At 58.2% G+C, this 26,801-nt stretch overlaps 1 protein-coding gene across 1 annotated transcript in view; it reads right to left on the reverse strand.

Moving 5' to 3' along the window:
• HUWE1 (HECT, UBA and WWE domain containing E3 ubiquitin protein ligase 1) overlaps positions 1-26,594 on the reverse strand; it is a gene marked incomplete at its 3' end in the record, with an annotated part of 59,868 nt that extends 33,274 nt beyond the window's left edge. Inside the window, exons 1-41 of the mRNA XM_057420727.1 lie at positions 26,514-26,594; positions 26,320-26,418; positions 25,404-25,610; positions 23,491-23,643; positions 23,320-23,382; positions 22,548-22,625; positions 22,415-22,462; positions 22,225-22,293; positions 22,024-22,123; positions 21,835-21,935; positions 21,599-21,749; positions 21,378-21,505; positions 21,137-21,277; positions 20,927-21,038; positions 20,717-20,842; positions 20,518-20,619; positions 20,346-20,426; positions 20,089-20,195; positions 19,807-19,984; positions 19,185-19,276; positions 18,877-19,088; positions 18,723-18,780; positions 18,442-18,618; positions 16,693-16,938; positions 16,461-16,594; positions 15,848-15,948; positions 15,182-15,391; positions 11,101-11,317; positions 10,031-10,153; positions 9,715-9,946; positions 8,686-8,916; positions 8,212-8,334; positions 8,018-8,113; positions 7,063-7,332; positions 6,796-6,948; positions 6,053-6,180; positions 5,875-5,956; positions 4,926-5,102; positions 3,614-3,758; positions 2,379-2,767; positions 837-1,032 (exon numbers count right to left, since the gene is read on the reverse strand). Of these exons, the coding sequence (XP_057276710.1) occupies positions 837-1,032; positions 2,379-2,767; positions 3,614-3,758; positions 4,926-5,102; positions 5,875-5,956; positions 6,053-6,180; positions 6,796-6,948; positions 7,063-7,332; positions 8,018-8,113; positions 8,212-8,334; positions 8,686-8,916; positions 9,715-9,946; positions 10,031-10,153; positions 11,101-11,317; positions 15,182-15,391; positions 15,848-15,948; positions 16,461-16,594; positions 16,693-16,938; positions 18,442-18,618; positions 18,723-18,780; positions 18,877-19,088; positions 19,185-19,276; positions 19,807-19,984; positions 20,089-20,195; positions 20,346-20,426; positions 20,518-20,619; positions 20,717-20,842; positions 20,927-21,038; positions 21,137-21,277; positions 21,378-21,505; positions 21,599-21,749; positions 21,835-21,935; positions 22,024-22,123; positions 22,225-22,293; positions 22,415-22,462; positions 22,548-22,625; positions 23,320-23,382; positions 23,491-23,643; positions 25,404-25,610; positions 26,320-26,418; positions 26,514-26,558 (5,881 nt within the window). The remainder of the gene's footprint in view (positions 1-836; positions 1,033-2,378; positions 2,768-3,613; positions 3,759-4,925; positions 5,103-5,874; positions 5,957-6,052; positions 6,181-6,795; positions 6,949-7,062; positions 7,333-8,017; positions 8,114-8,211; positions 8,335-8,685; positions 8,917-9,714; positions 9,947-10,030; positions 10,154-11,100; positions 11,318-15,181; positions 15,392-15,847; positions 15,949-16,460; positions 16,595-16,692; positions 16,939-18,441; positions 18,619-18,722; positions 18,781-18,876; positions 19,089-19,184; positions 19,277-19,806; positions 19,985-20,088; positions 20,196-20,345; positions 20,427-20,517; positions 20,620-20,716; positions 20,843-20,926; positions 21,039-21,136; positions 21,278-21,377; positions 21,506-21,598; positions 21,750-21,834; positions 21,936-22,023; positions 22,124-22,224; positions 22,294-22,414; positions 22,463-22,547; positions 22,626-23,319; positions 23,383-23,490; positions 23,644-25,403; positions 25,611-26,319; positions 26,419-26,513) is intronic.
• Positions 26,595-26,801: the final 207 nt, after the last annotated feature.

A 26,801-nucleotide genomic window follows, 5' to 3' on the forward strand; every position in this document is an offset into this window, starting at 1 on the left:
TGGGGCGTGCTGGGCTTGGAGGCAGGGAAGGGCTGGGGGGATGCTGGGGATGGAGGGCAAGGGATGCTTGGGAGGATGGTTTGGGGGTGATGGGGGTCCATAGGATCCGGTTTGGGGGTGAAGGGGTCCATAGGACCCTGTTTTGGGGGTGAAGGGACCCATAGGATCCTGTTTGGGGGTGAAGGGGTCCATAGGACCCTGTTTTGGGGGTGAAGGGGTCCATAGGACCCTGTTCTGGGCGTGAAGGGACCCAGAGGGAGCCACGGAACCCCATATGGGAGCATTTGGACCCATAGGGAAGCCATAGGGATGCATTGGGAAGCCCTGGGCCACCCATGGGGCAGCCACAGGAATGCATTGGGAAGCCCTGGGCCACCCATGGGGCAGCCATAGGGATCCACAAGGCAGCCATAGGGATGCATTGGGAAGCCCTGGGCCACCCACAGGGCAGCCATAGGGATGCCCTGGGCCACCCATGGGGCAGCCATAGGGATCCATGAGGCAGCCATAGGGATCCATGGGGCAGCCACAGGGATCCATGGGGCAGCCATAGGGATCCATGGGGCAGCCATAGGGATCCACGGGGCAGCCATAGGGATGCATTGGGAAGCCCTGGGCCACCCACGGGGCAGCCATAGGGAACCATGAGGCAGCCATAGGGATCCATGAGGCAGCCATAGGGATCCATGAGGCAGCCGTACAGATCCATGGGGCAGCCATAGGGATCCGTGGGGCAGCCACAGGGATGCATGGGGCAGCCATAGGGATCCATGGGGCAGCCATAGGGATCCATGGGGCAGCCGTGGGGCAGCGGCACGGCCGGGGCCAGGCCTCACCGGTGCCGGAGCCGCGGGGGGCGGGCAGGGCGATGCGGATGCAGCCGGTGGCCACCTCGGTGAAGACGGTGGGGCTGCGGCAGGCGGCGGGGCCCAGCACCCGCAGGATGTAGTTCACCTCCCGGGAGCCCAGGCTGCCCGACACCACCCCCGACGTGGTGCTGCCGGCACCGCTCGTGGCTGCCGAACGAACCACCTGCAATGGGGGGGGGTTACAGTGTGAGGGGACCCCCCCATAGACATCACCCCCAGCCCCGGTGCCCCCTGCAGCCCCAATCCCATTGGCCCCAGCATCCCTTACACCCCAGCTCCCAAACCCCATTATCCCCAGCATCCCTTAGACCCCAACTCCCAAACCCCATTATCCCCAGCATCCCTTAGACCCCAACTCCCAAACCCCATTATCCCCAGCATCCCCTGGACCCCACCTCCCAAACCCCATTATCCCCAGCATCCCCTCCTCTCCAAACTTCCCCAGCAACCCCTGGACCCCAACTCCCTATACCATTATCCCCAGCATCCCCTCCACCCCCAGTTCCTCAATCCCAGCATCCCCTGGACCCCAGCATCCCGTGGACTCCAACTCCCAATCCCATTATCCCCAGCATCCCCTGTGCCCCCAACTCCTCAATCCCAGCATCCCTTGGACCCCAGCTCCCGATCCCATTATCCCCAGCATCCCCTCCTCTCCAATTCCATAATCCCCAGTGTCTCCTGGACCCCCAAGCCCATTATTCCAGCATCCCCTCCTCCCCAATACCATTATCCGCAGCATCCCCTAGACCCCAACTCCCAATCCCATTATCCCAGCATCCCCTCCTCTCCAATCCCATTATCCCAAATGTCTCCTGGCCCCCCAACCCCATTATCCCCACCACCCCCTCCTCTCCAGTCCCATTATCCCAAATGTCTCCTGGCCCCCCAACCCCATTATCCCAGCATCCCCTCCTCCCCAATCCCATTATCCCAAATGTCTCCTGGCCCCCCAACCCCATTATCCCAGCACCCCCTCCTCCCCAATCCCATTATCCCAAATGTCTCCTGGACCCCCAAACCCATTATCCCAGCATCCCCTCCTCCCCAATCCCATTATCCGCAGCATCCCCTAGATCCCAACTCCCAACCCCATTATCCCCAGCATCCCCTCCTCTCCAACCCCATTATCCCCAGCACCCCCTGTACCCCAACTCCCAACCCATTATCCCAGCATCCCCTCCTCTCCAACCCCATTATCCCCAGCACCCCCTGTACCCCAACTCCCAACCCCATTATCCCCAGCATCCCATCCTCTCCAACCCCATTATCCCCAGCACCCCCTGTACCCCATCTCCCAATCCCATTATCCCCAGCACCCCTGTACCCCATCTCCCAATCCCATTATCCCAGCATCACCTCCACTCCAACCCCATTATCCCCAGCACCCCTGTACCCCATCTCCCAACCCCATTATCCCAGCATCCCCTCCTCTGCAGTTCCATTATCCCCAGTGTCTCCTGGCCCCCCACCCCATTATCCCCATCACCCCCCCCCCATCCCCATCACCTTCTCCATGGTGTGCCGCAGGGTGCAGGGGTCCTCGATGATGTGCCGGAAGAGGAGGGTGACGAGGGGGGTGAAGCCGGTGAAGCCGGAGCTCTGCGTCAGGCCCAGGATGGTTCGGGTGCTGCGGAGCTCGGCGAAGAGCAGCGCGTGCTTGTGGTGCCGCGTGAGGCGCAGGCAGAGCCGCAGCGTGGCGTGCAGGGTGTCGGGGTCCACCGGCACCCCCAGCATGCTCACGCAGGCCCGCAGCACCGCCGGCACCGCCTCCTCCGCCAGCCCCTTCACCGGCGGCTCCTCCGGGGACGGGCAGCACGAGGAGGGCGATGGCGAAGAGGATGAGGAAGAGGAGGGAGCGGCGGCAGAAGCGTCGTCCTCGGGGGGGGCCTCTGGGGCTGACGGGGGGGGGGGTTTGAGGTGAGGTACCCAAGGTGAAGCCTAAGAGAGCCCCAGCACCGCATCACCTGGGTCCTGTATCCCTGCCGTGGGGTGGAGGGGTCCATAGGACCCTATTTTGGGGGTGAAAGGGACCCATAGGACCCTGTTTTGGGGGGTGAAGGGGGTCCACAGGACCCTGTTTGGAAGGTGAAGAGACCCATAGGACCTGATTCTGGGGGGAGAAGGGACCATAGGACCCTGTTTTGCGGGTGAAGGGGGTCCATAGGACCCTGTTTTGCGGGTGAAAGGGGTCCACAGGACCTTGTTTGGGGGTGAAGGGATCCATCAGTCCCTGGTTTGGGGGTGAAAGAGACCGTAGGGCCCTGTTCTGGGGGTGAAGGGGACCATAGGACCCTGTTCTGGGGGGCAAGGGACCCATAGGACCCAATTTTGGGGGTGAAGGGGTCCACAGGACCCTGTTTTGGGGGCAAAGGTGTCCCCCAACAACAAGGCTGAAATCACCCCCATGGATCCCAAATCCACTCTGACACCAAATCCCACCCCTTCATCCCAAAATCCCAATATTAGGCCCCACAACCCCCCTATTACACCACCCCTCCAAACCCTGTATACCCTCCATACAGTACAGGGACACAGGGCACCCCCCCCACCATTACAAACCCCAAATCCCCCTCCCCAATCCCCCCAATAGTGGTCCCTAAAAGCCCTCCCCATCACCCTCTGTGTGTCCACCCCCCCCCCCCCAAGTCCCACATCCCCTCCATGTGCTGCAGGGCCATGGGGCACCCCTAGCAACAACGTGACCAGGCCCCCCCCCCCCCCCCCTTCCCCCAATTCCATACCAGGGGGCTCCTCTTTGCCCCTTCCCTCCGCATCCCGGTTTTCCTCGGCCGCCCTCTCCGGGTCCCCCCCATCCTTCCCAACCTTGCGGGGGGTGCGCAGCAGCGTCAGCATCACCGGCCGCCTGTTGCCCGTCTCCTCGTTCACCTGCACAACAACAGCAGGAACAATGGGGGGGGTTGTTCCTCCCGTCCCTGTGTGCCCCATGGAGCCATGGAATCCCAGCTTGGGCTGCCTTGGGAACCATCCCATCCCCGTCCCTCTGGAGCCCATCCCTTCCCTGCAGCCCCCAACGCAAGCGCACCGTAAACGTGCTGAGGGTTCACTTGATCCCAGTGCCTTTTCCTCCCCATCCCAGTATCCTTCCCCATTCAATCCAAAAGCCCGTTTCCCCTCACCCCAATGTCCTCTTCCCCTCCATCCCACCATCCTTTCCTCTTGATCCCAATGTCCTTCACTCAATCCCAGTGTCCTTTCAACCTTGCTTCCAGTACCCTTTTCCCCTCCATCCCAATGCCTTTCCCCTCCATCCCAGTGCCCTTTCCCTTTGATCCCCATGCCCTTTCCCCCTCCACCCCAATACCTTTCCCCTCCACCCCAATACCTTCCCCCTCCACCCCAGTTCCCGTCCCCCTCCACCCCAATACCTTCCCCCTCCACCCCCGTGTCCTTTCCCCTCCACCCCAGTTCCCTTTCCCCCTCCACCCCCGTGTCCTTTCCCCTCCACCCCAGTTCCCTTTCCCCCTACCCCAGTTCCCTTTCCCCTCCACCCCAAAACCTTTCCCCTCCACCCCAATACCTTCCCCCTCCACCCCAAAACCTTTCCCCTCCACCCCAGTTCCCTTTCCCCCTCCACCCCAATACATTCCCCCTCTACCCCAATACCCTTCCCCCTCCACCCCAGTTCCCTTCCCCCTCCACCCCAGTTCCCTTTCCCCTCCACCCCAATACCCTTTCCCCCTCCACCCCAATACCTTTCCCCTCCACCCCAATACCCTTTCCCCCTCCACCCCAATACCTTTCCCCTCCACCCCAATACCCTTTCCCCCTCCACCCCAATACCTTTCCCCTCCACCCCAATACCTTTCCCCTCCACCCCAATACCTTCCCCCTCCACCCCCGTGTCCTTCCCCCTCCACCCCAATACCTTTCCCCTCCACCCCCATGTCCTTCCCCCTCCACCCCAGTTCCCTTTCCCCTCCACCCCAATACCTTCCCCCTCCACCCCAATACCTTTCCCCTCCACCCCAATACCTTTCCCCCCCTCCACCCCGTGCCCCTTTCCCCCCGCGCCCGCCCTGACCGCGCTCCCACCTGCACCATGGTGGTGAACTGCACGGTGTAGCGGCGCCGGCCGGCGGTGAAGCGCACGCTGGGCTCCCCGGCGCGCCACGCCGCGTCGATGGTGCTGTTGTTGCTGGCGCTGTAACTGCACCAGCGCCCGGAGCGGTCGTCGAACCAGCGCCAGTTGTTGCCGCTCGCCTGCAGGTACTGGGGGGGGGAAACACAGGGGGTGAAGAGGGAGGGGGGCAGAGAGAGGGGACCCCAATTGGGGGCACCCCCCGACACCACCCCCCCCCAGGGACATCATGTGTCACCCCAGAGCATCATGTGTCACCCCAGAGCATCATGTATCATCCCAAGACACCATGTGTCACCCCAAGACAACACGTGTCACCCCAAGACAACATGTGTCACCCCAGGACATCAAATGTCACCCCAGAGCATCATGTGTCATCCCAACACACCATGTGTCACTGTAGGTCATGTGTCACCCCAAGACAACATGTGTCACCCCAGGACATCATGTGTCACCCCAAGACAACATGTGTCACCCCAAGACATGTGTCCCCCCAGAACATCATGTGTCACCCCAGAGCACCATGTGCCTCCCCCAGCACCCCACATGGGCCCTCAGCACCTTCTTTTCCCACCCCGGAACCCCACATGTACCCCCTCCATGATCCCATCTTCACCCCAGGACCCCCTATGGGCCCTCATCACCCCCTATGTCCCCCTCCCAGGACCCCACGGATGTCCCCAAGACCCCATGGCTGATCCCACAGGACCCCACGGATGTCCCCAAGACCCCATGGGTGTCCCCACGACCCTATGTGTGTCCCCACATTCTTCCTCCAGGACCCCCTCAGAACCACATGGGTCCTCTTAGAACCCATTGCCTCCATCCAGGACCCATCCTAAGCTGCTCCATCCCCATCCCATCTACTTCCACGTACCCCATTGCGACCCCCAAGCCCCCCACCTTGTTCATCTGAGCCCTCCTCTTGGAGGAGACGGCCGTCTTCTCATAGAAGTCAATGAGCAGCAGGACAGGGGTGATCCACCTTTGGAAAGGGAACGGGCACAAAGGTGTCAATGGGGGGGGGGGGGGTTATAGGGAGCTGCTGGAGAGGTTTGGGGGTCCCCCCCCCTTTCCTTACTTGGGGGTCTGCACTTCCTTGTGCTCCTTGGCAGCTTGCAGGCAGGGCTGCACCACTTCCAGCAGCTTGATGAGGACATCGAGGACGCAGCTGGATTCCACCACCCGAGCACAGGGCAGCTTCAGCTCCTGGTTTAGGAGGGGAACCCCACGTTCCGAGGGTCAGGAACACCCCAAAAGCCAACAAACCCCATAGAAAACCCCCTAAATGGGCACGATTTGACCCCAAGAGTTGGGTTTATGAAAATGGACGACAGCAGGAGAATATCACGGCCATCAAAGCACAGAGAAGAAAGGGAATGATTCTCCCACATATATTTTAAGGTCTCACCATGCATTTTGGGGGTCCCCCCATGTATTTTGGGATCCCCCCATATATTTTAGGGTCCCCCTTTCCATATCTACCAAAGTCTCACCTTGAAGAGGACAGTGAGCAGAAGGATATTTTGGGGTCCCCTATATATTTTGGGGTCCCCCCCTTCCGTATCTACCAAAGTCTCACCTCAAAGAGGAGGGTGAGCAGAAGGATATTTTGGGGTCCCCCCCATATATTTTGGGGTCCCCCCCTTCCGTATCTATCAAAGTCTCACCTCAAAGAGGAGGGTGAGCAGAAGGATATTTTGGGGTCCCCCCCTTCCGTATCTACCAAAGTCTCACCTCAAAGAGGAGGGTGAGCAGAAGGATATTTTGGGGTCCCCCCATATATTTTGGGGTCCCCCCCTTCCGTATCTACCAAAGTCTCACCTCGAAGAGGAGGGTGAGCAGCAGGATCCGCGTGGCCAAGTTGGAAGCCTGAGGCAACGTGGCCATTTGGCTGATCCATTCGGAGACGGTTTTGGTGTCGCTGGTGGTGAGGGGCAAGGCGGCCTTGATGAGGACATCGGCTGCTTCCCAAACCTGGATTTGGAAGGGGTAGGGGGTGTGTGTGGGGCGGGGTGTGACCCACATGTTGTGTGTGGGGCAGGGGAAGCATGAGACCAAGGTGGGGGGGGGGAACGCCACGGCTCTCACCTGCTTCACCACCTGCTTGAGGACGGAGTCGCGGTAGGCGGCCCCGTTGCGCTTGATGGCCGTCATGATGAGGTCGCAGACGCGGTACACGGTGTCGGGCAGCTCATCCAGGAGCTGGGAGCAGCCCGGGAGCATGGCGTCGGTGAAGGCCAGGAGCTCGGCGGCTTCCAAGGGCTCGGCCCCTTCGAACTTCTCCAGGCATTTGGCTTCCTCTTCCTCCTGGCGCTCGCGGGCGCGGCGTTCCTCCTCTTCCTTGCGGCACGCGGCCTCCTGCGCGGGGCGACGGCGGGAGGAGGGTGGGTTACGGGGTGGGGAATGGGGGGGGAAATGGGGTTTGGGGGGGAAATGGGGTTTTGGGGTGGGAAAGGGGGGCTTGGTTGGGAAAGGGGGTTTAGGGGGGAAATGGGGTTTAGGGGGAGAAATGGGGTTTGGGGGGGAAATGGGGTTTGGGGGGAGAAATGGGGTTTTTTGGGGAGAAATGGGGTTTTGTGGTGGAAAATAGTCTCAAAGGAATAAAATGGGGTTTGGAGTGTATGAAATGGGGTTTAGGGGACGGGGAACGGGGTTTTGGGGTGGGAATTTGGGGGCTAGGGGGGAAATGGTGTTTAGGTTGTGGGGAATGGGGTTTGGGGGGGGAAATGGGGGTTTTGGGTGGAAGATAAGAGTCCCAAAGGGACAAAATGGGATTTGGAGAGTATGAAATGGGGTTTAGGGGATGGAAAATGGGATTTGGGTGTGGGAAATGGGGTTTTGGGATGGGAAACGGGGTTCCAAAGGTACCAAATGGGGTTTAGAGACCCTAAAATAGGGTCTGGGGGCACAAAACGGGGTTGGGGGGGCACAAACTGAGGCTGAGGGCCTGTGCCACCGGTTTGAGGGGTGCAGACCATGGCTGGGGGGGGTGGCAAAGGGGGCGTGTGGGGCACAAACCTGGGGTGCTCCCCCCACCCCATACCTCTGGGGACTCTGCCCGCTGGTCCATGGGGATGTCCTGGCCCAGGGACATGGCGATGGCGCGCATCATCTGGTCCTCCTCCGACATGCTCAGGTCCTTGGGAAAGGCCCAAAGGAGGGATGAGGGGCTGGGAAAGGGGCAGGAATGATGGGTGTGGGGGTCCCCTTACCCCCCCCCTTGCACCCCATTCTTACCCGTACGACACCCCCCATGAGGGGAGGAGGGTGGGTGAGGAGGTACTCGGTGGCTTGCTCCATGGTGTTGGTGTTGAGCAAGGCTTCCATAGCGTGCTCCCGGGAGAACCCCATGTCCATCAGCTGGGGGGGGGGACACAGAGAGTAGGGATGAGGGGGGGGATAAAGAGGAATTTGGGGGCACAAAAAGGGGGATTTGGGGACCACCAGGGTTGTTATGGAGGATCCAAAGGAGGTTTGAGAGGATCAGAAGGGTGCCAAGAGCATCAGGAACACCAGGAAAGGGTTTGGGGGTACCAAGGGCATCGGGAACACAAGGAAAGGGTGTGGGGGTACCAAGGGCATCAGGAACACCAGGAAGGGGTTTAGGGGTACCAAGGGCATCAGGACCACCAGGAAAGGGGTTGGGGGTGCCGGGAGCACCAGGACCACACAGGGGAAGCTGGGGTGGGGTGTGGGGGGGGCTGTTCCCACCTGCTGGAGCTGCTGTTGGTTGACCTGGGGCTCCCTGCGGGGCCCCCCCTCCTCGGCGCCCGGCTCCTCCTCGGCGCGGGGCCCTTCGCGCTCGCGGCCCAGGCGCTCCCGGATGAGGGGCTCGCCGCGCAGGATGTGGCACAGGATGGCCAGCATGGACTCGGCCATGCGGCCCCCGTACACCTTGAGCGGGCGCCGGTTCCACAGCTGCTTGATGCACGTGAAGGCGGCCTAGAGGGGATGCAAAGGGAGGGGGATTTGGGGTGAAAAAGGGAAGATTTGGGGGTCACCCAGGTGGGGGGAAGGAGGGAGATGTGGGGCAAGGAAGGGGAGAGGTGGGGGGAAGGGTGAAGGTGAAAGGTGGGAGGTTAAGGGTGAAGAAGCGAGATTTGGTGTAAAGGAGAAAAGATTTAGGGGGAAAAGGGGAGATTTGGGGTTAGGGAAAGAAATATAGGGTGAAAAGAGAAGATTTGGAGTGAAAGGGGGAAAAGTCAAGGCAAGGAATGGAACATTTGGTATGACAAAGATTTGGAGAGAAAAACAAAGTATTTGGAGTTAAGTAAAGGGATGCAGAGTGAAAAAGAATTTGGGGAAAAGGAAGAAGATTGGGGTGAAAAAGGGGAGATTTGGGGTTAGGGAAAGAAATTTAGGGTGAAAAGAGCAGATTTAGAGTGAAAGGGGAAAAGTCAAGGCAAGGAACGGGGCATTTGGTATGACAAAAAATTGGGGTGAAAAAGGAAGTAATTGGGGTTAAAGAAGGAGATGTGGAGTGAAAAAGCAAGGTAAAGGAGAAAAATTTGGGGTGAAAAAAGGGAGATTTAGGGTGAAAAAGGGGAGATTTGGGGTGAAAAAGGGAAGATTTGGGGTGAAAAAGGGGAGATTTGGGGTGAAGGAAATTGGGGATAAAAGGGAAAAGATTTGGGGTAGAAACTTGGGACGCCCCCATCCCATCTCCCCACCATCACATGAGCGCTGCCCCCACACCCACCCCGGTGCCCCCCAATTCCCTTCTGTGCCCCCCCCCTTTACCTTCTGGGTGACGACGAGGAAGCGCAGGGCGCTGAAGTGGGGGGTGCCGTGGGTGGGGGCCTTGGCCGGCAGCGCGTGGGGGGACTCGAGCACCGTGCTGGGGTTCACCATCTTCTCCACCAGCATCAACCACGCGTCCAGGAACTCCCCGGTGCCATCGGGAAGGTCGGGATGCTCCAAGCCTTCCGCCACCGGGACTTTGCCCCCCATGGACAGGGCCCAGTTGAAGGTCCTGGGGGATAGGGAATATAACGATGGAGGGAGGAAGGGGGTCCCCATATTTCTGTGACCCCCCCAGGGTTGGGGTTGGACTCACTCGAAGAGGGCGTTGTGGCCTCCCGAGCACAGGAACTTCTGCAGCATGAGGTGATAGGGGAACTTGCGCTCGTCGAAGAGCATGGGAGAGGTGAAGCCCACGGAGCAGATGAAGAAGGTCAGGCTGGGGAGGAAGAGGAGGATGTAGAGGGGGGTCAGGCCCCACAAACGCACCCTCCCCTAGCCCAAGCCTAGGGAAGGGGACACAAGCCCCGCCCACTTGGGGGGAGAAGGCCACGCCTTTCCCCCCTTAGCTCCACCCCTCTTGACTCCACCCCCGAGCCTCATCCCAGCCCCTCAGCATCTCTTGGCTCCACCCCTTTCAGCCCCACCCTTGGCCCATGCCCTCCCCTTGGCCATGCCCACTCCAATGCAAGCCCCACCCCTTCCCATTGACTCCACCTACTTAAGCTCCACCCTTCTACTCAAGTCACGCCCCTTCCTATTGACTCCACCCACGGCTAGGCCCCACCCCTGAAACTTGGCTCCACCCCTACACAAGTCCCACCCCATTTACTTGGCTCCACCCTCCCCACCAAAGCCCCGCCTCTTTGACTTTACCCCTCCTCAAGCCCCACCTCTTTCATCCCCCTCTCCCAATTGGCCCCTCCCTTGGCTCCACCCCCTACTCAAGCCCCACCCCTTCCACTCCCCTTGGCCCCACCCCTCCCCAAACACTGCCTCTCGCATTGGCCCCTCCCTTGACTCCACCCCCTACTCAAGCCCCAACCCTTCCGATCCCATTCCCTTGGCTCCACTTTCCCCACCCTTTTGGCCCCACCCCTCCCACTGGCCCCTCCCTTGGCTCCACCCTGCTACTCAAGCCCCACCCCTTCCACTCCCATTCCCTTGGCCCCACCCCTTCCTAAACACCACCCCTCGCATTGGCCCCTTTCTTAACTCCACCCCCTACTCAAGCCCCACCCCTTCCGATCCCATTCCCTTGGCTCCACTTTCCCCACCCTCTTGGCCCCACCTCTCCCACTGGCCCCTCCCTTGGCTCCACCCCGGTACTCAAGCCCCACCCATTCCCTTGGCTCCACCCTCCCCTCCCTTGGCCCCGCCCCTCACCGGAACCGCGGGGTGGGGGTGTAGGGGGGGGGCTGCCAGCTCAGCCCCTTGGTCAGGAGCTTGGTGAGGGCCGAGGCGGTGGCGCGGGCCGCGGGGGTCGGGGCGGGCGCGGCGGCGGCCGCGTGGTGGCTGCGGCGCTGGCGCACGGGGGAGCCCACGCAGAGCTTCACCAGGAGCCCGAAGAGCTCGGCCAGAGCCCGGCCCAGGCGCGACGAGGCTGCGGGGGCAAAGGGGGGCTTAGAGCCGGGGACGGGCACGAAGGGACCCCAATAGAGACAAAGGGACCCCAATAGAGACAAAGGGACCCCAACAGAGACAAAGGGACCCCAATAGAGACAAAGGGACCCCAACAGAGACAAAGGGACCCCAATAGAGACAAAGGGACCCCAATAGAGACAAAGGGACCCCAACAGAGACAAAGGGACCCCAATAGAGACAAAGGGACCCCAACAGAGACAAAGGGACCCCAAGAGAGACAAAGGGACCCCAATAGAGACAAAGGGACCCCAACAGAGACAAAGGGACCCCAACAGAGACAAAGGGACCCCAACAGAGACAAAGGGACCCCAAGAGAGACAAAGGGACCCCAACAGAGACAAAGGGACCCCAATAGAGACAAAGGGACCCCAACAGAGACAAAGGGACCCCAACAGAGACAAAGGGACCCCAAGAGAGACAAAGGGACCCCAACAGAGACAAAGGGACCCCAATAGAGCACAAAGGGACCCCAATAGAGCACAAAGGGACCCCAATAGAGACAAAGGGACCCCAACAGAGACAAAGGGACCCCAATAGAGCACAAAGGGACCCCAATAGAGCACAAAGGGACCCCAATAGAGCACAAAGAGACCCCAACAGAGCACAAAGGGACCCCAACAGAGACAAAGGGACCCCAAGAGAGACAAAGGGACCCCAATAGAGCACAAAGGGACCCCAATAGAGACAAAGGGACCCCAACAGAGACAAAGGGACCCCAACAGAGACAAAGGGACCCCAAGAGAGACAAAGGGACCCCAACAGAGACAAAGGGACCCCAATAGAGCACAAAGGGACCCCAACAGAGACAAAGGGACCCCAATAGAGACAAAGGGACCCCAATAGAGCACAAAGGGACCCCAACAGAGACAAAGGGACCCCAATAGAGACAAAGGGACCCCAATAGAGACAAAGGGACCCCAATAGAGCATAAAGGGACCCCAATAGAGCACAAAGGGACCCCAACAGAGACAAAGGGACCCCAACAGAGACAAAGGGACCCCAATAGAGACAAAGGGACCCCAATAGAGCACAAAGGGACCCCAATAGAGCACAAAGGGACCCCAACAGAGACAAAGGGACCCCAATAGAGACAAAGGGACCCCAAGAGAGCACAAAGGGACCCCAACAGAGACAAAGGGATCCCAATAGAGACAAAGGGACCCCAAGAGAGCACAAAGGGACCCCAATAGAGCATAAAGGGACCCCAATAGAGACAAAGGGACCCCAATAGAGCATAAAGGGACCCCAATAGAGACAAAGGGACCCCAATAGAGCACAAAGGGACCCCAATAGAGACAAAGGGACCCCAATAGAGACAAAGGGACCCCAAGAGAGCACAAAGGGACCCCAATAGAGCATAAAGGGACCCCAATAGAGACAAAGGGACCCCAATAGAACACAAAGGGACCCCAATAGAGACAAAGGGACCCCAATAGAGACAAAGGGACCCCAACAGAGCACAAAGGGACCCCAACAGAGCACAAAGGGTCCCCAACAGAGACAAAGGGACCCCAACAGAGACAAAGGGACCCCAATAGAGCACAAAGGGACCCCAATAGAGACAAAGGGACCCCAATAGAGCATAAAGGGACCCCAATAGAGACAAAGGGACCCCAATAGAGCACAAAGGGACCCCAATAGAGACAAAGGGACCCCAATAGAGACAAAGGGACCCCAATAGAGCATAAAGGGACCCCAATAGAGACAAAGGGACCCCAACAGAGACAAAGGGACCCCAATAGAGCACAAAGGGACCCCAATAGAGCACAAAGGGACCCCAATAGAGCACAAAGAGACCCCAACAGAGCACAAAGGGACCCCAATAGAGACAAAGGGACCCCAATAGAGCACAAAGGGACCACAATAGAGCATAAAGGGACCCCAATAGAGCATAAAGGGACCCCAACAGAGACAAAGGGACCCCAATAGAGACAAAGGGACCCCAATAGAGACAAAGGGACCCCAATAGAGCATAAAGGGACCCCAATAGAGCACAAAGGGACCCCAACAGAGACAAAGGGACCCCAATAGAGACAAAGGGACCCCAATAGAGCACAAAGGGACCCCAATAGAGCACAAAGGGACCCCAACAGAGACAAAGGGACCCCAATAGAGACAAAGGGACCCCAAGAGAGCACAAAGGGACCCCAACAGAGACAAAGGGATCCCAATAGAGACAAAGGGACCCCAAGAGAGCACAAAGGGACCCCAATAGAGCATAAAGGGACCCCAATAGAGACAAAGGGACCCCAATAGAGCATAAAGGGACCCCAATAGAGACAAAGGGACCCCAATAGAGCACAAAGGGACCCCAATAGAGACAAAGGGACCCCAATAGAGACAAAGGGACCCCAAGAGAGCACAAAGGGACCCCAATAGAGCATAAAGGGACCCCAATAGAGACAAAGGGACCCCAATAGAACACAAAGGGACCCCAATAGAGACAAAGGGACCCCAATAGAGACAAAGGGACCCCAACAGAGCACAAAGGGACCCCAACAGAGCACAAAGGGTCCCCAACAGAGACAAAGGGACCCCAACAGAGACAAAGGGACCCCAATAGAGCACAAAGGGACCCCAATAGAGACAAAGGGACCCCAATAGAGCATAAAGGGACCCCAATAGAGACAAAGGGACCCCAATAGAGCACAAAGGGACCCCAATAGAGACAAAGGGACCCCAATAGAGACAAAGGGACCCCAATAGAGCATAAAGGGACCCCAATAGAGACAAAGGGACCCCAACAGAGACAAAGGGACCCCAATAGAGCACAAAGGGACCCCAATAGAGCACAAAGGGACCCCAATAGAGCACAAAGAGACCCCAACAGAGCACAAAGGGACCCCAATAGAGACAAAGGGACCCCAATAGAGCACAAAGGGACCACAATAGAGCATAAAGGGACCCCAATAGAGCACAAAGGGACCCCAATAGAGACAAAGGGACCCCAATAGAGCACAAAGGGACCCCAATAGAGCATAAAGGGACCCCAATAGAGCACAAAGGGACCCCTATAGAGCATAAAGGGACCCCAATAGAGCACAAAGGGACCCCAAATACAGCCCCAAGGGACCCTAATAGAGCCCTAAGGGACCCCAATACAGCAAAAAGGGACCCCAACATAGTCCCAAGGGACCCCAAGCACAGCCCCAAACACCCACAAAGGGACCCTGAATACAGCCTGAAGGGACCCTAACAGAGCCCTAAGGGACCCCAAATACAGCAATGAACACCTACAAAGGGACCCGAATACAGCCCCAAGGGACCCCAAGTACAGCCCCAAACATGCACAAAAGGACCCTAAACACAGCCCCAAGGGACCCCAAGTACAGCCCCGAATACCCACAAAGGGAACCTGAAACAGCCCTAAGGAGACCTCGAGTACAGGCCCAAGGGACCACAAATAGAGGCCCAAGGAACCCCAAATACAGCCCCAACAGACCCCAAATAAACAGAGCCCCAAGGGATCCCAAATACAGCACAAAGAAACCCAAATACAGCCCCAAAGAGACCTCGAGTACAGGCCCAAGGCACCCCAAATACAGCCCCAGGGACCTCAAATACAGCCCCAAACCCACCAAGGGACCCTAAAATAAAGCCCTAAATCCTCCCAGGGGACCCCGAAATACACCCCACCCCCCCCAAAGGGACCCTAAAATACAACCCCCAAAAAGGACCCCAAAATCCAGCCCCAAACCCCTGGGGACCCCCAAACCCAACCCATGGAGCCCCCATCCCCCAGCGCCTCCATCCCTGGGGACCCTCAGACCCCCCCCAAACCCCTTCAAGGCCTGATTTTGGGGGTACCCCCCCCACATCTTACCGGAGAGCAGGGGCTTGATCTGCTTGATGCGGGCGGCCATGGCCGGGGTGATCTTGGCCTTGGCCTTGGGGTCGGTGGCGCTGGGCTCGTCTGTCTCCATGGGGGCCAGAGCCTCGCTCTCCAGCCCCATCCCTTCCAATAGGCCCTGAGCTGGGGGGGGGTCCCCAGCACCCCCAGAGCCCCCCGGCACCGGGGTCTCTGCTTCACCCTCTGGGGAATGGAAGGGGGGGGTAAAGGTGAGCACCCCCAAAGGGTTCACCCCATAACCCATAGACACCCCCTTCCCTCTTAAAGACCCCCCGACAGACACCCCCCCGACCCCTAAAACCCCCCTTTTCCTATAGGTCCCCCTGAATGATCCCCTCCACTCTAAGACCCTTCAAAAGGCGCCCTCGTTACACTAGGAATCTCCCCCTAAGACCCTCCCTACCTCTAGAGCCCCCCCATTACTAAGCCACCGTCCCAAAGACCCCAATTCCCCTGTGGGATCCCCCTTTTCCTTCTTCAGACTCCCCCTCCTGCCTTAAAGACCCCTTGCTTTCCACACTGCCCCCCCCCCAAAGATGCTCTCAACCCTTTTCCATTCAAGATTTACCCCTTCCAATAGAAACACCCCCCAAACCACCCCCCCATCACCCCCTGGACCCCACCCCCCCCCCATCCTACCTGCCCTCTTCCCCCCTTGGGGGGGGCTGGGGGCCGCCTTCTCCTCCTTGGGTACCAGTTTCTGCATGTCAGCCTGCCCGAACTCACAGCCTGGGGGGAGGCTGGGGGGGGGGGGAAATGGGGGTCACTGGGGTGCTCTATGGGATGGGGGGGTCCTCACCACCCCAAAGACCCCCCCCAACAATATCCCATAGCAACAGGGATGCTCCTCCCCATTCATTTGCATCCACCAAACCCCTCCCAGCCCCCCAAGATCAGCCTCAACCCCCCAAGCCCCCCCCCAGACCCCCCCAGACCCTCTCCATGCCCCCCCAGTCCCCTATAGGCCCCCATCAACCCCAAGACCCCCTCCATGCCCCCCAGTCTCCCATAGACCCCTCTCAATCCCCCCATGCCCCCTTTAAGATGCTCCTCAACCCCCCAAGCTGCCCCATACACCCCCAACCCCCCCCCAAGCCCCTCACCCCCCCCCCATAGACCCCCTCAACCCACCTCAAGACCCTCTCCATGCCCCTCCAGTCCCCCATAGCCCCTCCTCAATCCCTCCAAACCCCCTTTAAGATGCTCCTCAACCCCCCCCCCCCCAGAGACCCTTCCCAAGTGCCCCCCCCACCTATTTGGGGTGCAGAGGGAGAGCAGCACCGTGCTCTCCCACACCAAGGAGCAGTAAAGCTGACTCAGCTTGCCCAGGACGCTCAAGCCCAACTGGGAGCCCCATTGGTTCACGGAGATGGCCCGGATCTCACTCTGGGAAGGGGGGGGACACACAACACACATTAAACCCCCCCCCCATTGCAATGGGTGCACCCCACAGAATGGGGTGTATGGGGGGGGGGGTTCTTTACCTGCCCCACGCGGCACGTGTGGACGAACATCATGATGTAGGCGTGGGCGGCGGTGAGGGCGTGCAGCAAGGGGGTGGCCTGAGCCGAGAGCGTGGCGTCGGGGACGCTGCCGGCCCCCGCCAGCTCCCGCAGCAGCACCGAGCCCCCCGGCGCCTCGATCGGCCGGTGCAGGGGCTCCAGCGCCGAGAGCACGGCCTCGAGCTGCAGCAGCCCCTCCTGCAGCACCTTGGGCTCGTGGGACAGCGTCTGGGGGGAAGGGGGAAAAAAGGGGGGGGGGGGGGGGGGGGGGGGGGGGGGGGGAAGGGGGAAAAGAGGGAAAAAAAGGGGGAAAAGGAAAAAAGGAAAAGGAAAAAAGGAAAAGGAAAAAAGGAAAAGGAAAAAGGAAAAGGAAAAAAGAAAAGGAAAAGGAAAAAAGGAAAAGGAAAAAAGGAAAAGGAAAAAAGGAAAAGGAAAAAAGGAAAAGGAAAAAAGGAAAAGGAAAAAAGGAAAAGGAAAAAAGGAAAAGGAAAAGGAAAAAAGAAAAGGAAAAAGGAAAAGGAAAAAGGAAAAGGAAAAAAGATAAAGGAAAAAAGGAAAAAAGGAAAAGGAAAAAAGGAAAAGGAAAAAAGGAAAAGGAAAAAAGGAAAAGGAAAAAAGGAAAAGGAAAAAAGGAAAAGGAAAAAAGAAAAGGAAAAAGGAAAAGGAAAAAAGAAAAGGAAAAAAGAAAAGGAAAAGGAAAAAAGGAAAAGGAAAAAAAGAAAAGGAAAAAAGGAAAAGGAAAAAAGGAAAAGGAAAAGGAAAAGGAAAAAAGAAAAGGAAAAAGGAAAAGGAAAAAGGAAAAGGAAAAAAGGAAAAGGAAAAAAGGAAATAAGGAAAAGGAAAAAAGGAAAAGGGGAAGGGAAGTAAATGAAAAGAGAATAAAACGGAAAGAAGAAGGAAAAAAGCAAAGAGGGGGAAACAGAAAGGGGGGGAAGGGAAAGAAAGAAAGGGGAAAAGAAAGGAAAGTGGAAAGGGGAAGAAAGGGGGAAAAAGAGGGAAGAGGAAAAGAAGGGAATAATGGAAGGAACAAAAATAGCTTAATATTTGGAGCAAACCCTCAAAGTCTGCAGATGGGAATCAAAATCAGGGGAGGGAAATTGAAAATTGGAGGGAAATACAAAATTCGGAAGAAAAACCTTAAAATTTGGGAGAAAAACGTTAACATTCGGGAAAAAAGCTTACGATTTTGAGAACAAAACAAGCGAATTTGGGAAAACCCAAAGAAATAAAATTTGTTATTGGGGGAGAAGGGAAGTTGGGAGAAACAGAAGCAAAAATGAGAGAAATCCTGAAACTGGGAGGGGAAAACCCCCAAATTTGATGGGAAAACTCAAAATTTGGAGATAAAATCTTGAAGTTCCTCTGAATTTGGAGGAAAACACAAAAAAACAGTGCAGAAATCAAAATGAAAATGGGAATTCAGGGAATTTTAAGAGGAAAAATCCACGTTTGAAGGGGAAAAGTTGGAATTCGGAAGGAATAAAAGAGAAATTTGGAATTTGAAGGAAAAAATTTGGAATTTGAGGGGAAAAATTGGAATTTAGAGGGAAAAATCCACATTCCCCCTTTTTGGGATGTTCTCCCTTCACCTTTTTGGGACCCCCCCCATCCCATTATCCCGTTTTTGGGCTCCCCATTACCCAGAGGTGGGGGGAATGGCACCAGCACCCTCCCGCTTCCCACCACCCCTTTTAGCATCCCTGTTATGGGGTGTCCCCCCCATTCCCGTACCAGGATGGATTTGCAGACCCCCGCCACGGCCTGGCAGGCTGCGGACGTGGGGAAGTCGACGGGGAGGTTGGGAAGGCCCAGGATGGTGACGAGGGGCCGCAGCCCCCGCTGGGCCACGAACTCCTGGCAGTGATCGTCCGTGGTGTTGTTGCTCAGGATGGACTCCACGAATTTCATCTGGGAGAACAGGGAAGTGGTGAAAAAGGAGCAATTCCAGGATTTGGGAAGTGCCAAGCATCCCAAGAACCCCTTAAAGCAGGGAGATCCCGCTGGTTCCTCACCACATTGAGGATATAATCCATCAAGGGGATAGGGATTCGCTCCTCGGTGCCCACCACCCTGGAAGCAAAGAGAAAAGGGGGGGCATTGAGCGTGTGTGTGTGTCCCCCCCCTCAATGTCCCCTATTGTGTGTGTGTCCCCTCAACGATGCTCACTGCTGGCTGGGCTCGGCCTCGCTCTGCTGGGTAGCACTGAAGCTCTGCATGGCCTGAACTTCCTCCTCCTCCTCATCCTCACTGGAGGCTTCCTCCGCAGCGTGGGGGGAGCGCGGGGGGGGCGCCGTTGCTGTCCCATCCGCTTTCTGCATCGAGGGCTTCTGGCAAATGTATTTGGGGTCCCGGCCCAGGCTGCAAATCTCCTCTAAGAGCTACAGGAAAGAGCTAAATGTAAGCAAAGGGGGGGGCTTTTTTAAGGGGGGGGGTCCTGATACCTTCAAGCGTGTTCCTTTCCCCCCCAGTGTCACCTTGATGATGGCAGTGGTGGCATCAGTCTTGAGGGTGGGCTGGTGCCGCATCAGCTCGTCCACGGCGCTGCCCAGGTTGGAGGCTGTGTCTCCTATTGGGATGGGGGGGGACAGAAAGGGTTATGGGGGGTCCCTGTTAGAAACATATAAAAGGGGGGGTCCCCAAAATAGAGAGGGGAGGCCTAAAAGTGATCAACCCCCAACAAGAAGCGTGTTAATAGCGGTGAGATGGCTCCTTTTGGTGTAGGGATCGAGCTCCCGATGGAATCGTGGAATCAACCGGGGTGGAAAAGACCTTTGGGATCATCAATTCCAACCCTTTACCCACGGCACTAAAAGCCTCATCCACACACACTGGGAACACCCCCAGGGATGCCGATTCCACCTCTATTTCCCTGTTCCAAGCCCTGATCCCACCTTTTGATGGAGAAACTCATCCCAATCCCCATCTAACCCCCAACTGGTGCAGCCTGAGGCCATTCCCTCCTCTCCCATCCCTTGGGAGCCACCTCTTGGCTCCATCCCCATGCCAGGCCCTTATAGAGCACAATAAGGTCCCCCTTGAACCATCTCCATCTAAACCCCCCCTTGTTGAAGCTAAAGACCCCCCCCAAGGGCTCACCCAAGGGGTCGGAGCTGCGCCGTCGCCGCATGGCCGGGAGGTAGTCGGGGGACAGCAGCACCTTGAAGAGCCTCTCGAAGGGCTGGCACTGCACGAAGGACTGGAGCCCGCGGGCGTTGAGGCAAAGGGCACTGAAGACGTTGGGCAAGGAGCCCAACACCTCCCGAGTGGCCGGGACCTGATGGAAAAGGTGGGGATGGATCCGTAAAACCATGGAATGATCCCTATGGAAAAGTGGGAAAAGGAAAGGGGAGGGAGGGGGGGATGGACACAACCACTCACATCCTTGATGAGGAGGGCATGGAGCATGACATCGGTGAGGCCGTTGTCCTGCAGGGAGGAGAGCAGCGAAGGCTCCTGGAACACGAAGACCGTCACCACCTCGGTCGCTGCGGCGGGAGGAGAGAGACGGGGGGCACTGAGGAGGGGGGGGGCGGCTGGATTGTCGGTTGGGGGGGGTCCCCAAAGCCTTTCCCATCCATCCCCCCCCCCCCCCCCCCCCCCATATCCCTCTTTGGGGTCTGGGGGGTGAAGCTCACCCAGGAGGAAGAGCGAGGGGCCGTAATACTCGGCGTTGCTGATGATGTGCTTCAGGGAGGTGGGCAGCGAGCCGTCCATCACTTCATTTTGGGGGGGGCACATAGAAACGGGTGAGGGGGTGATGCCCCCCCACCTTGCCCTTGATGAGGGGGGACACTGGGGGACACTCACCATGACGGATACCATCGGAGAAAGCAGGATCTTGGATGGCTTTCTTAAGGAAATTCAGCATGGATTTGAGCAGAGCGGCGCGTTGAGGGATGCACTGGACTCCTGGGGAGCGGGGGTACCACATATAAAGGTGTGAGTCATCGTGTCCGTCCCCCCCCCATGGTGTCCCCATTGTCCCCAATGCCAAGGTGTCCCCTACCCCCGCGTGGGGAGGAGGTGGTGGCAGTGCTGGTGCTGGGCACAGCAGCGGTGCTCGAGGATGGGGCTGGCTCCTGTCGGGCTTCAGCTGAGGGACCAGGGCTGCTCTCCATGGCCACGTCGGTCACTATGGGGGCAACGATGACATGGAGGGGAGTGACATCAATGGGGGTGTCACCCCCCCCCCCCTTTCTGCTGTCCCTCGGCTCACCTTCCATGTCCGTCTCCATCTCCTCGCCCTCAGGGAGGGTGGCAGCAGGGGGACGCTGCACCTTGGGCTTGATGACGAAGGGGCACTCGCAGCGGCACAAATCCACCTCGTGCTGGGGGGGGGGGAGAAAGAGCCTCAGCACCCCCAAAAAGACACCCGGGGACCCCCAAAATGGGGCTGAGAGGATGGGGGGGGGGGTGTGTGTGTTACCTCGAGGCGGTAGATGAAGATGGAGAGGCCACTGTGGGACTGGAAGGCTGCCATGTCCAGGTTGGTGATGAGATCCACCACCCGCACGGCTCTGGTGACGAAGGTGATCTGGTCCTGCTCGTCCCCCAAGAACTTGATCACCTTTTACGTGCAGGGGGAAATAAAGTGACAGAAAGGATTCAAAGGGGATCCCCAAAACATCAAGGGAGACCCCAACCCTTTAGGGTAACTCAGGGCTCACCTTTAGCAGCGCTTCCATCATGCCGCAGGAGACCAAAGCCTCGCCGCCAGCGTCGTAACTGGCCAAGTGGTAGAGGAAGGAGAAGAGCGCGGTGGCGAACTGGTGGGGATAGGGCTCCATGGAGGGGTCTGGGGGGCAGGAGGGTGTTAGGGTGGGTTTAACCCCCCCCACAAGCATTCAAGGGACACCCCCCACCCCATAGGGATTGTCCAGGAACCCACCAATCATGGCTTGGATGCAGTTGCGGACCAGGACGGGGAGGAAGCCGTGGTAGGAAGCGGTGCCGGTGCAGTCGATGATGCTGCTCAGCTTTGGGGTTCGCTCCAGATGGACAATAGAGGTGAGGGTCCGTAAAGAAGCCGCTTTAATGTCCTGGGAGGGGGACAGAGAGGACATGGGGTGAGGTTGGGGGTGGTTATGGGGGTGCTGGGGGGGTGAATTTGGAGTTCATCCTCACCATAAGCTGCTTGTCAGTGATTTGGAGCACGTCCACCAGCTCCTCGATGAGGCCGTTGTAGAGGATGCTGTTGGCTGACTCCTGCAGAGCATTGGAGTACACTGCGAAGGAAAAGGGGGGGGGGGTGTCACCTAAAAAAGCCCCCCTTAAATCACCCCCCCCCTTCATTAACCCTTAAGAAGCCCCTACCCAGGATGGAGATGGCGTGGAGCCGGGCTTGCACCGCTTGCAGCCGCTTCTTGTGGTTGGAGAAGCCATGAGCCAGGCGGATGTGGGTGAAGAGAAGCATCTGGGGTGGGGTGGGGGGGACACAAAAGGATTTTGGGGGGGTCACCACAGCATTTCCCCCCTCAAAACCCAGGGGTGCCCCCTTATTCTTGCTCCACTCACCTGCTTGTCTTTGGGGATGCTGTACATCTTAGTGAGGGATTCCATGATCTCCGAGGGGCTCTCTGAAATCTGGGAGGGGGGCATGGAGAAAATGGGGGGGGCAGAGGGAAAAATGGGGGGTGTTAGGGAAAGGGCTCAAATTGAAGCAGAGCCCCCCCCAAATCAATGCTGCTCCCCCCAGAACACTCACCTTGTCCAGCTGCTCGATGTGGATGTAGTGTAGGGTGGTGCTGGTGGCCTGTTGGGGGGGGTGTAAAGGGGGGGTTAAGGGGACCCAGTGTTATAGCCCCCCCCCCCAATGTCCCCTGTGTCCCATCACTCACCCTCTTGTCCACCTTCACCTCGACTCCTGGCTCGGCGTAGAACTCGAAGTGAAGGGTGGTGGCACTGGGGGGGTACTTCTGTGGGGGGGGGGACATGGGGGTGAGAGAAGGGATGATGCTGTCATGCCCCCACCCCCGGGTGGTGTGGGGACATGAGGGGGGGGACAAGATGGGGTTTGGGGACACAAGAGGGGTGACAAGACGGGGTTTGGGGGCACAAGAGGGGTGACAAGATGGGGTTTGGGGGCACAAGAGGGGTGACAAGACGGGGTTTGGGGGCACAAGAGGGGTGACAAGATGGGGTTTGGGGGCACAAGAGGGGTGAGAGGGTCAGGTTTGGGGGCACAAGAGGGGTGACAAGATGAGGTTTGGGGGCACAAGAGGGGTGAGAGAGTCAGGTTTGGGGGCACAAGAGGGGTGACAAGATGGGGTTTGGGGGCACAAGAGGGGTGAGAGGGTCAGGTTTGGGGGCACAAGAAGGGTGACAAGATGGGGTTTGGGGACAACAAGAGGGGTGAGAGGGTCAGGTTTGGGGGCACAAGAGGGGTGACAAGATGGGGTTTGGGGACACAAGAGGGGTGGAGAGGTTCATGTTTGGGGGCACAAGAGGGGTGACAGGACCAGGTTTGGGGACACAAAGAAGGGGGACCCCAAGGTGCAATAGGGGTGATAGAACACTGTTGGGCCCCCGCCCCAGCCATGACAAAGGGGACACAGGATGTGACCCACAGGGGACAGGCCGCATGTGGGGCCCCCCAGCCCCACCGCTCACCATCATGTGCAGGTCCCGGCAGCACTCGGCCAAGCCGAATCCGTTCTCTTTTCCTCCCCAACTCTACACGGAAACAACACCCAAACACCCCCAAATCAACCCCAACGCTGGAGAGGCCACCCCAACAAAGGGGGGGGGGGGTTGTCCCGTGTTCCCCCCCCCAAAACTGACCTCAGCCAAGTGCTGGAGGCGGGACAGGAGGGGGCTCCTCTTGTCGGAGCCCAGGCGGGTGATGTAGTTGGAGCGCTTGCTGAAGACGTAGAGCAGGTTGAGCACAGCCAGCACCACCTGCATGTCCGAGGAGGCCAGGAGCGTCGTGAGGTGCTGTGACAGGGACAAGGAGGGGCAATGAGGGACAGGGAATGTCCCAGCCGCATTCCCGGGCTCCAAAAAGGGGGGGGGGGGGTGGAGTTGATGGGGGAGGAATGGGCTTAAGGGGGTAAGGGGAGAGGGGGGATGAGCGGTGGTCCCGCTAAGAGGGGAGTGATGTTGGGCAATGGGGGGGGTGGTAACGGGGGAAGTGGGACTGAAGGGAAAAGGATGGTGGGATGGAGGGGGAAAGGGAACCGGGACGGAGGGGGAAAGGGAACCGGGATTAAGAGGAAAACGGAACTGAGATTGAGGGGAAAAGGGCACTGGGATTGAGAGGAAAAGGACACTGGGACTGAGAGGAAAAGGAACTGGGTCTGAGAGGAAAAGGGCACTGGGACTGAGAGGAAAAGGGCACTGGGACTGAGAGGAAAAGGAACTGGGTCTGGGAGGAAAAGGGCACTGGGACTGAGAGGAAAAGGGCACTGGGACTGAGAGGAAAAGGAACTGGGTCTGAGAGGAAAAGGACACTGGGACTGAGAAGAAAAGGACACTGGGACTGAGAGGAAAAGGAACTGGGATTGAGAGGAAAAGGACACTGGGACTGAGAGGAAAAGGGCACTGGGACTGAGAAGAAAAGGAACTGGGTCTGAGAGGAAAAGGGCACTGGGATTGAGAGGAAAAGGGCACTGGGACTGAGAGGAAAAGGGCACTGGGATTGAGAGGAAAAGGGCACTGGGACTGAGAGAAAAAGGGCACTGGGATTGAGAGGAAAAGGGCACTGGGATTATGGGAAAAAGAATACTGGGATCAAATGAACCCTCAAACACATTTGTAGTGACACTGAGTTGTGTAGCTAGGTTGATGCACTGCAATGAAAAGGTAAAGGTGGGATCCAGAGGGAAGGGGATGGGACCCAGAGGGAAGAGGATGGAACCCAGAGGGACCTGGATAAGTGGGAACATGAGAACCCCACGGACCTCAACCAAGCCAAGTGCAAGGTGCTGCCCATGGGGCAATCCCAGACACAGCTCCCAGGGGGAAAAGGGATCGAGAGAGGGACTTGGGGGTGTTGGGTGAGGAGGAGCTCCCCATGACCCGGCTCCAGTGGGTGCTGGAGCCCAAGGAATGGGAACAGCAGGTCCTGGAGGGGGGATCCTGCTCCTCTGCTCTGTGAGATCCCACTGGGAGAACTGGGGCCAGTTCTGGTGTTCCCGATGGAAGGAGGCTGATCCTGCAGCTCCCGTATGGAGCACAGCAGCTTCCAGGATGGGAAGGGGGATGCAGGGTGCTGGAGGGGTGCCTCCATCAGGGATTGGGGGTGATGGGGTTCAACGGGAACAGGGAACATCTAGCTTGGATCTAAGGAAGTTCTGCCCCATGAGAACACTGGGATGGGTTGGATGGAGAAGGTTTGGGATGCCACATCCCTGCCTGTGTCCACGGCCAGGTTGGAGCAAGGTATCCATGGTTGGACCTGGATAGTCTTAAGGTTTTTGCAACTCATTCCATGACTCTATGAGGCCACTGGGATGGGTTGGATGGAGAAGGTTTGGGATGCTCCATCCTGACCAGGTTGGAGCAAGGTGCCCACGGTTGTACTTGGATGATGCCGAGCTCCTTCCAACCCATTCCATGACTCTATGAGGCCACAGGGATGGGCTGCATTGCCCAAGGCCGGACTGAACCAAGGTGCCCACGGTTGGAAGTGGATGCTCCTCAGACCCTTCCAAGCCAACCCCTCTCTCTGAAACCCGTCCCCGTCCCCCCCAAACCTCGATGGAGCTGTAGAGGTGCCGGGAGAAGCTGTACTCGATGAGCAGCGCCGTGAAGTTGAGCAGAGCCAAGAGCAGGGCCTTGAGCTGCTCCCGCTCGGGCCGGTCGCAGGCCAGCATCCAGGACATGTTCTCCACCGGCCGCCCGGCTTCCGCCAGGATCCCGTCGAAGCGATCCAGGAGATCCACCCAATGGTACAGCTCGCACTGAAGGGGGGGGGGAAAGGGACATTGAGGGGCTACTGGTGACACCCCCCCCACTCCCCACCCCATAGCTTGGGGGGGGAAGGAGAAGGACCCCCTCCATCCCATCCAACCCTGTTACATGCAGTGGGATGAGCACCATTGCCAAGTCAAGGGGAGGATACAGCATCCTGTGCCCCTCCCCACTATGTCGGGGTACCCCCCTTGGTGTTTTGTGGGGCGTGGGGGGGCCCCCTGCTATTTTAATGGGAACGTGTGAAATTGGGGTGGCTCTTTTTAGGGGGCTAGGAGAAACTGGGGTGCTCCCCATTCCTCTAGGGGTGCCCTCTGTTATTTCAGGGGGGACTACAGGGGAATTGGGGTGGAGAGAAAAAGGGGGTGCCCATTTTGGGAGGGCTGTGGAGAAACTGGGGCACCCCCTTGGTGGTTTAAGGTGCTGGAAGGTCCCCCCCCCACTTTTATAGGGGGGCTATGGGAAACTGGGGTGCCCCTATGGAAATAAAGAGTATCTTCCACCCCTGTTGAGAAGCCTGAAGCAAAACTGGGGTGCACCCCCATTGCAGGGGGGCTCCAGCAGCAACCCCCCCCCCACACTTTGGGGACCCCTTCATTGCCACCCCAACAACTTGGAGCCAACCCCATTAGAATTTAGGGACACCCCCCCTATAATTTGGGGTACCCCCCCCATTATTTCACACACCCCCCCTCGAACCTTCCCAATGTTCCATGTCTTGATCTGCTGCAGCTCAGCCACCAGCTGCTCATCACCACACGCCTTCAGCTTCTCAATGAGGGCCCGGCAGTCAGCGGGCTGGGGGCGGGGGGGGACACACACACATATAACATCACTTAATGCCCCCCCCCCATCATCCCACCCCCCCAAACCATCCCCAGCCCCCCCCTCACCGCCTCCGTGGGGGTTTTCTTCAGCTTCGTCCGATCCACTTTCATCTTGGGGGAAGGGGGGGGGGGTGCTTGTCCTCGTGCTCTGCCTGTGGGTGACCCCAACCAGCAGGTGAATGGGGGGTTGGAGGGGGGGTGGGAGGGTTAAACCCGGGGAGAGCCAAGGGGGAGGGGGGGGAAAGGGTGGAGAAAGAAGCCTAAGAAATGGGTCTAAATAAAAGGGGGGGTAAATTATGAGGAGCTGAAGGGGGGGTTAAACCCCAGGAAAGGGGCCCAAAACCCACAGAGCAG

The sequence above is a fragment of the Pezoporus wallicus genome, unplaced genomic scaffold, assembly GCF_028554395.1.
Source record: "Pezoporus wallicus isolate ANWC-B61680 ecotype Strahan unplaced genomic scaffold, APGP_CSIRO_Pwel_v1 contig_13943, whole genome shotgun sequence".
NCBI lineage: Eukaryota > Metazoa > Chordata > Aves > Psittaciformes > Psittacidae > Pezoporus > Pezoporus wallicus.